This window comes from Malania oleifera, chromosome 11 (assembly GCF_029873635.1).
Source record: "Malania oleifera isolate guangnan ecotype guangnan chromosome 11, ASM2987363v1, whole genome shotgun sequence".
NCBI lineage: Eukaryota > Viridiplantae > Streptophyta > Magnoliopsida > Santalales > Ximeniaceae > Malania > Malania oleifera.
This window is the reverse complement of record NC_080427.1, coordinates 44,291,143-44,299,924: the sequence shown is the minus strand read 5'-3', so window position 1 is coordinate 44,299,924 and position 8,782 is coordinate 44,291,143. Positions and strand designations below refer to the sequence as shown.

The 8,782-nt window shown below is 35.9% G+C and overlaps 1 protein-coding gene across 1 annotated transcript; it reads left to right on the top strand.

Annotated features, from left to right (window-relative positions):
• Positions 1 to 3,157: 3,157 nt before the first annotated feature.
• Positions 3,158 to 8,266, top strand: LOC131168534 (nudix hydrolase 13, mitochondrial). Its single transcript, XM_058128036.1, has 7 exons — positions 3,158 to 3,695; positions 3,953 to 4,050; positions 5,663 to 5,768; positions 5,882 to 5,965; positions 6,888 to 7,037; positions 7,254 to 7,428; positions 7,917 to 8,266. Exons 2-7 carry the CDS (start codon positions 3,980 to 3,982, stop codon positions 8,021 to 8,023), a joined length of 693 nt encoding a protein of 230 aa, XP_057984019.1. The 5' UTR covers positions 3,158 to 3,695; positions 3,953 to 3,979; the 3' UTR covers positions 8,024 to 8,266.
• The last annotated feature ends 516 nt before the right edge of the window (positions 8,267 to 8,782 follow it).

Below are 8,782 nucleotides of genomic sequence, written 5' to 3'. Positions count from 1 at the left end.
AAGAGAAAAGAGAGAGAGATGCTCGGGGTAGCAGGTGGCTGTGGCTCGAAGTTGCAAGTGGCAGGCCAAGCTAGGGCTTCTCGGGCACTTGTTGTAGGAGCACAGGGCAACAGTAGGAGGAGGAGTAGCCAGCAGTAGTCGTGAGTGGAGGTGGTCTAGAACAGAGCAGCAGCAGAGTCCTTGGCAAGGAGCAGAGATTCTCATGGTGGCTAAAGGAAAAATAACAGCAACAGGGACCTCACGAGTAGCAGCAGGGCTTTCGAGTCTTTCAATCAACAGCATGTACAATAACAGCTGGTCCTCCGGCAGGGGCAGCAAAAGAAGAAGAAGAAGAAGGAGACGGCAGCAGCCGAGAGAGAGAGCTAGAGGAAGAGGGAGAAGAGAAGGAGATAGGGAAAGAGAAAGAGAGCTGAGGTTGTGCGACTATGGAAGAGAGGAGAGAGAGCGTCTGAGAGTGGGAGAGAAGAGAGGAGAAAGGAAGGAGAAGGAGAAGAGGAAGGGAATGAGGAAGAAGGAGAAGGAGGCCTGGGGGCGCTGGCTATCAAGAAGAAGAGAAAAAATAAATAGGGGAAGGGGGAGAGAGACCCTACGCCCATGAATGGGGGATCCAGATCCAACTGCATGGCCGGGTCACATCAAGGTAAAATATATATATATATATATATATATTTTTTTTTTCTTTCCTTCTTTTTGTTTCCCGGAGAACAAGGGTGATTTTGACCCTCTTGGAGTCCGTTTCTCTCGAAGTTCAAAACACGAAAGTTGTAGATAATCTTCTCATCTTTCTCCATAATTTCGAATCATCTCAATCGAAACTTGTTTAGGAAAATTATGTGCAAATTACAAACTGGTGCCAGTTTTAGATCTCGATAATTTTCCTATGATAAAAAAAATGCCAAAAATTCATAAATTACTCAATAAAACACAATTATTATAAATAGGACACCGTGTTAAAATATTGAGGGTATTTAATAAAAAAAAAGCCCCAATGCATGAATTAAACCACCTAATTATGCAGTTTAAGCGCGTAATCACCAAACATAGACCACACAAATTCAATATGGGTCAAATTTCAAACTTCAATTGGTAGCCCTATGTTTTGAGAGACCTTAGATTTAGAATTGTATTAGATTCAAATAAAATGCAGTATAAAACTGTATCGAAATTTGTTCAAATTTATTTAAATCCAAACTCAAGATCTGAAATCTATGTTCCCAGACGTGACCTTTGTATAGTTATTTTGTTCTTTTGAACAAATAGTTTGTCCTTTATAGATGAGAACTCATACATTAGACAATGACGACTATCACACTAGTCAAATGCACAATATAATTGTATCCATCAGTTCAATCTCCTAAATTTTAGATCTTTGTCTCCTTAAAACTCAAAAGTACGTGCATTCAGTAGATTTAATTTCTCCAATATGCGATGTCGGTGCTTCATATATCATGATTTTATGACATAATTTTTTTTTTATTAAAAAATCTCATTTAAAATGTTCCTAACCCTTTGACTAACATTAATATATCATTACTATGATGCAAATTAGAAAAGAGAAAAAAAGGAAAGGAAAGAAAAAGAAGATGTGGGGAAGGGTTGAAATCAAGTGTGAGCATATGAGTAGGTAATCCAATTTGGAACAAGGAAAGTCGGCATGTGGGCATGCCCTTCCATGTCAGTCTCTCATTTAATGCATGGGGCCTCCATGCATTTAATATTTTTTTTTATTTTTTAAAATTCATATTTTACATATATTTAACTAAAAATTTTAATAGTTATATAAGTGGGAGAGAGATTATGGCAATAAATAATTGAGGAATCACTTATTGTTTAATTGGTTGTAATTATTAGACAATAGATGAGAAATAATAATTAAAATGTTCCTTTTTTGTAATATAGTATGTTATTGAAATGAAAAGTATGACAAAATTTAATGTTTTTTATCGAAAAAAAATATGAGTTTTGAAATAAGTTCATAGGGGTAGCAAAACGGGTTAGCGGGTCGAATTTGGGTGGATTGTAAATGGGTAGGGATTAAACAGGTTCGAGTTAGGGTTGACCTGTTTATTAATGGATGACTAACATATAAATCAAAATCCGTCATTTTAAAAATATAATTTAATTATTTTTAATTTTTAAAAATATTTAATATAAAGTGACATATTTCTTTAAAAAAATAACACTTTTTTATTTTATTTATTAATATCTTAATAAAAAATTATAAGATGTAGAAATAGTACATCTCTTTAATTAATATTTTTTAATGTAATATAAATATATATATATATCAAATTAAACGAGTCATTCGGCAAGTGCCTAATTCATACCTACCTAACTTGTTTATTAAATGAGTCAGGTTCGGGGTGATCTATTTATAAATGGATCACCTTTTACTAAACTCGAATCCAATTTAAATGGACAAGTCACAAATCATTTGTCGGATTTCAACCCATTTTGTCATTCCTTAAAGCATGAATAATATATATATATATATATATATATGTATGTATATATATTTATATACATAAATATTTTATTTCACACGATTAGGATCTTACCCAATATTCGGTATGTTGGAATGGGATGAAAGATTACGCAATGGATATGTAAAGTAACAAAAAGTAATTCTTTCAATTCCATTCCGTTTTTGCATATCAAACAAATGAGAATCCAAATTTTTAGATTTCAAATGAGTTGAAATTGGTATGATAATCATACTTACTGAATCATACTTTTTAGTCAATTTTGATCATAGAAAAAGTAACACTGAAATTTTATTAGAATATTTTTCATCAGAAGTATGGGGAAAAAGAAAATTGAAACGGTGGGTTTCGTGGAAGGTTTATGAATTGTGAATGCACAGAAAAATAAGGTAGTAGGTAGTAATTAAAATAAAGGGGAGAGGGAGAAAATCGTAAAGGGAATCCTGAGAGGCAGAGGGAGAGGCAGAGAGGTTTCGAGTTTCAAAAACTATATTGGATTATTGGGTAGGGAGGAACTAAGTGAGTTGACTTCTGATCCATTATTAATTTGATTTAGTTAAATTTATTCAACTAATCCTTGCGCCCACCCCGCCAATTGCCACGTGTCGATATAGGGTGCCATTACCAATTTTAACAATTAATTAACAGAAAAAAACATTGAAAATAAAAAAAGGAATAAGAAAAGAGAAGAAGAAGAAGGAGAAGGGGAAGGAGAGGCTCCAATTTCTCCGCCCCAAACTTCTTTTTGTTTTGTTTATCTTGGTTTTTCCTTTTTTATATATATTTGGAGGATTAGTGAAGCTAGGCCTCTTCCTCCCGCGAAAATCTCTCTCTCTCTCTCACCTCCATTCTTTCTCTTCCTTCTGGTTTTCTCTCTCTCTGAGTGGATTCTGGAAGCAGGAAGGAAGGAGGCAAGAATGGAGAGATTTTCTCTGTGAAAGATCGGATCTTGTTTCTTCAATTTTCTCCCATGTTTCCCCTTTTTCATGGACATTTAATGCCATCGAATAACTGCCCATTATAGCTTCCTTACCCATTTTCAATATTCCGAAACAGAGAGAGAGAGAGAGAGAGAGAGAGAGAGAATGAGAGGAATGCGGATGTTGCAGCTCTGTGCTTCTTTATAAGCTTCTCATGTTTGTGGGTATTATCAAAGCTTCCGCCTTTGCACCTGCAGATTCACAATCCAAAGCCAAAGCCAAAGCCCAGAGGGTACTCATCCTTTCCCACCACTTCCCCTCTGTCTCTGTTTCTGGAGGCCCTGTACCTGTACAACCCGATTTCAGTCATTCTTTCATTCTATACAAAATTTTCTTATGTATATGTTCTATATTTGGTTTTGTTTCATTACCCACTTTGTTAATTATATTCTTTTTTTGTTTCATAGCCTAAACAACTCGAGTGCTAATTGTTCCTGAGTAGTTTGAATCGTTTACATTCCCAATAATTTTTCTTACATTTTATGCCAGGTGAGGGATCTTCTATAAAAAAACACAATGTCATCTCTGGTAGCACGAACGGGACGACACCGACAGCGTTATGAGAACAATTTCCGCCTTGTTTCTGGGTAAACTCTCTCTCTCTCTCTCTCTCTCTCTCTCTCTGAATTTTTCTTCTAATCTCCCCCCCCCCCCCCCCAACTTAGTTTGCCCAAATAACAAATTTTGTAATGTCATTGCTTGACCTTCATGATGCACGCTGTGTGCGCGGCATTCTTGCTTATCTTCGCTGTTCTTCGAATGCCAATGCTCAAGCCTAGATGATTAAGAAAGGCTATCTTCTGTACAAACTATATGTGTTTGCTTGTGTGTGCGTGTGCGTGTGCGCCCATAGATGTTCTCATTGAGAGGAATGAACATAAACTAGTAATCACTGCTTTGCATAAACCAACCAAGCACAAAAGGGTGAAGGAATTAGATGCTTTCATGTAAATGATGTGTGGTGTTTTCTTGAAGGAATTAGATGCTCTTCCATCCAATGGTTACCCAAAAAAGTCCTCATCCTTTTTTTGTGTGTAATCTCTTTACCCTCCTTTTGGAGCTTAGGAATTTAATCATTTCACTGGTAATCAGCTTATTCATTTTAACTTACCCTGGCCAGGCTTTATTTGAGGATAGAGAAAGGGGATTAGATGCTTCCATGAGGTGTAAAAGGTGATATTGGAGAGGTGTGAAAACTGATATTGCACTCTGATGTTGGATCTCGCATTCAATGTTCCTATGGGATCACTGTTCTTTTCCCTATTGGAAAATTAGTTATGCTTAGGCTGCAGTAAAGATTTAGATGTTTTCATGTAATTTCTTTCACTTGCAGAAATAGATGATTGGTTTATTGTTTTGTTTATAAGACAAATGTTACAAAATTAATATTCATTAGGGGATAACTGACTTCCTCTCCCCTCTTAAGGTATGCTATCAGCCTGTATTATGGTTAATCTTCTCTTTTATGACTTCTTTTTGTTTATTTATTCTTAGTTACCAATTTTCTACGACAGGCATGTGCTGAGACTTTGGGAATCATCATGCTTTCTTGTGCTTTTGAGCGAAATAATTGGAGGAAGCAGTTTTGTTATAGTTGAAAAAGGCATGAACAGAATCAATCAACCATGAACCTCAGAAGCGGAAAAAAAAAAAAGAAAATAAAAGAGGAAAAATTGAAGAGGCCTTAAAATGAGAAAAATATAAGGATTTGGGATAGTCACCTAACACATAGTAGATATATTTTGCATAGATGAAGAAACAGCACATCAAAATTGGTGTTATTACAAAATATAGATTGATCACTTGGCAATGAAAACTGCAATGCCATCATTTCCATGTTAGGTGCATTCAAAATGCTACAAAAAATATTCAATATTTTTCTTTCTGCAGGACATCCAATGTTCCTCTAATGAATTCAGATATTTTATACATGCATCTTTCATTAGATTTTTCCAGAATGGATGTTAGTTACCGCAGTTTGTATTGGTCTAAGTTTTAACTTTAGGCGACAGTTGAGTGGGTGATATTGCTTCAATATGAAATACCTTGAAGCCAGGGCCCTTAATCTTCATATGAGTCCTTGCTTTGATATAACTGATTCACAATTGGAAGATTAATGCTCCACATGTAATGGCTCTTGGTGTCATTTTTGATCAGCAGTTCTTGTAATATTTCTTATACATAGAGTGCATATAACAGGTGCATTCCTTACAAGGACGATGGGGATCAGAGCAGTGATCCAGAGGGCAGGATCAAAGTTCTCATGATTTCTTCGCCAAATCGTGATGACCTTGTGTTTCCGAAGGTGTACATTTGCTCTCCTCTCCATTCCATTTTTTCTATTGAACTATTGTGCCTCTGCACCTTTAGATTTTTTAATATTTTGAATATATATTTTTCTCTATATCCTGTTTTCAGGGTGGATGGGAGGATGATGAGACTGTTGAAGAAGCTGCACATCGTGAAGCCTGGGAGGAAGCGGGAGTGAGAGGAGAACTTAGGGTAAGTTCTGTTTCCTGCCTGGTAATTGTTATGGCTGCTCTTACTCAAATGTTTTTGCAACAATTAGAAAACAAAAAGCAGGACTCTTTTAGGCATTTTGGATGGGTTCGAGTAGTATTTCTTTTCAGCTTTGTCATTTTATTTTATTTTTTCTAATGAAAATTATGCTTAGATTATAATTGATGGTAGGTTGGGGTACCTTTGATAATTTGATGTCTGTCCAATACAGTGTCCATATACTTCCAAATTTAAGTTGGAAAGAAGTTGTTTCACACAGGGTTCCACTTGATTTGCTTTATGAGTCCCATCTTAAATTCCGAGAAACAGAAATATTTATGAAATCACATATGATAATATTAAGTTGGAAAGAGCGCTGGTTTTAAAAGAAAGAGGGGCACTATATTCTTTAAAACTGTTGCCTTCCACAGGCACATTCATAGTTATGTTTCTGGAGTATTACAGTTGACCTATTCCTTTGATTGTTCCTGTTGATTTTTTTTTTCTTGCGCCAGCCTAAGAACGTTGAATCTGGGCCCTACTTCTATTAAACTTTGTGGATTAGGCTGCTAGTTTCTTAAAAAAGTTAAAATCTGGAGGGTTTTTGGAATGCCAGTGCTTTTAATATGGTTTCGTGTCTTGGTTTTGATTAGGCAAAAGGAAATAAAAACAATTAGAGAGATATTGATCTGTATCTTGTTGCACTGGATGCTTCCCAACTGTCATGCATGATATACGTAGATTAGATGGTGTGTAGGCTGTTTTATACCTAATGAGTTTTCTGCAGGCCAGAGCACCATGTGTATGGTGTTATTATGACAATATAAAATGCCAAACTATTTCACTCTGCATTGTTAATTCTGGAATGATTATTGAGCTGTTTTTTGATATTGCATTTATCTAATTTTCTGATTTCTTGGTGTAGAGAAAACCCCTGGGAGTTTGGGAGTTCAGAAGCAAGAGCAAAGAAAAAATCTGCAGCACAGAAGGAAGATGCAGGGGGTACATGTTTGCATTGAAGGTGAAGGAGGAGCATGAGGCCTGGCCTGAGCAAGAAAACCACAATAGGAAATGGGTTAGCACACAAAAAACTATTATTATACCTTCATACCATTAATTCTCTCTTCAAGATGCTGAAATATATACAGCATTCCATGGATTTTCAGTCACCTCTTGCAACATGTTTCACCTCACTTCAGCTTGTTAAGTAATCCTATCAGTGTAATTCTATTGCTGAACCCAAAACTTAATAAGTTTTTGAGTCTCTTGAAAATGCTGTTTATCCTTGCAGCTGAACATAAAAGATGCCTTCAAACTCTGCCGGTATGAATGGATGCGTGAGGCTCTTAATGAGTTTCTAAAAGTTATGAGAGAGGACAGGTCCATGCCAATTTCAGCTGTTGCAGCAGAATGTCAAAATGCATCTCCAAACTGTAGCGTGAGGTCTTCAAGTAACCAACAAAGCGGTATGAGTCCAAATAGTTCATGATTTAGTATTACTACTTGTACAATTAATGCTCACTTAACTCAAATTTAAGAAATCAAATAACACTGTAGTGCGAACTGGGTTCGCTTGCACTGATGATTCTCAAAATTCTGAATTTTCTTTGTTTGGCAGTTTGTGTGTAGTGTGCCCAGACTACTTATAGTGAAGTCTAAACTCAATATTGAACTCCATAACCAAAGTTTGGGACTTTTTCTTTTTCTCTTCTCTTTAAATTGGAATTTTGGCAGTCTCAAATGAATATGATTATCCTCTCATAAAGTGAGTTTCATGTGATCATAACCAATCGGTATAGTGCCTTTTATGCCAAGGGGCTGGCTCTTTTCTTTTCCTTTCTTTTCTTTCTTTTTTTTGGGGGTAGGGGGAGGGAGAGCTTTAGTATTTTTTCTTTGTTGGATAGAAATATCAAATATGGTTACCCCATTAAAAGATTTTGATATGGTTATGCAGAGTGGCTCAGACGTCCAATGAATTCATGTATGCCGCCTGGGCCTAACTTGGTAGCTGCAGGGGCAACACAGAGCTCAACACAACTGGATCTCAAAGGTAGAGCTTGAATCTGACTTGTACTTGCTTCTCCAGTTCCAGTTCCAGTACCATTCCTGTAATTTCGTGGTCTAATTGGGTTATATTCCACTAAAATGGAAACCTCCCCGGAAACATTTGATCAAAATTTCAGCAAATCACATGTGCCTCATGTTTCATATCCCGTTACAACACCGAGTTGGTGTGGGATGTACTGTATTCCTGGAATGATAAACAATAAATCTAGTTTAGAAAAAAAAAAAATTGTCTGTAAATCTACTTTGTGAAATGCTTTTGCACTGTCCAGAAAGGCGATTAAATTTGAATGGCTGGAATTATCGAACTTTACAATTATAGTGCTGCTGATTTAGCATGAGGGGACCATCCAATTGAATGGTCATTGACTCCTGGGGTGAGAAATTGATGGTCAAGAGCTAAGTATCACTCTGTCCATCTATGGTTTAAATGCTACGACAGATTCAAACCAGATGATGAATTTAAAAATCCTAAAAGGACAGACATGAACAAGGGTTCTCTATTTAAGTTGGTAGCATATTTCTGATAATTAAATAGAAAATCAGTTTATGCTTATTGTGATTTTTCTAGGTTTGAGTTTGATTTGTTTATAATTTTATCTCATGAATTAAGTTTTAGTAGTGGTGGTATAATTTGGATCATGAAATAATCCCATAAGAATCATATTAAATACCTTTTTCACTAACTCACATATGGTCACAAACAATCCTGTCCTGGAGTTCTAGATGGCTAAACCTTTGAAAATAATTTATTCT

Excerpts from the sequence above, each read along its gene's own strand:
- LOC131168534 (XM_058128036.1), top strand. The coding sequence starts at position 3,980 with ATGTCATCTCTGGTAGCACGAACGGGACGACACCGACAGCGTTATGAG. Across the intron at positions 5,966-6,887 it reads GAGTGAGAGGAGAACTTAGG|AGAAAACCCCTGGGAGTTTG; the intron begins GTAAGTTCTGTT and ends TTCTTGGTGTAG. Across the intron at positions 7,429-7,916 it reads TTCAAGTAACCAACAAAGCG|AGTGGCTCAGACGTCCAATG; the intron begins GTATGAGTCCAA and ends ATGGTTATGCAG.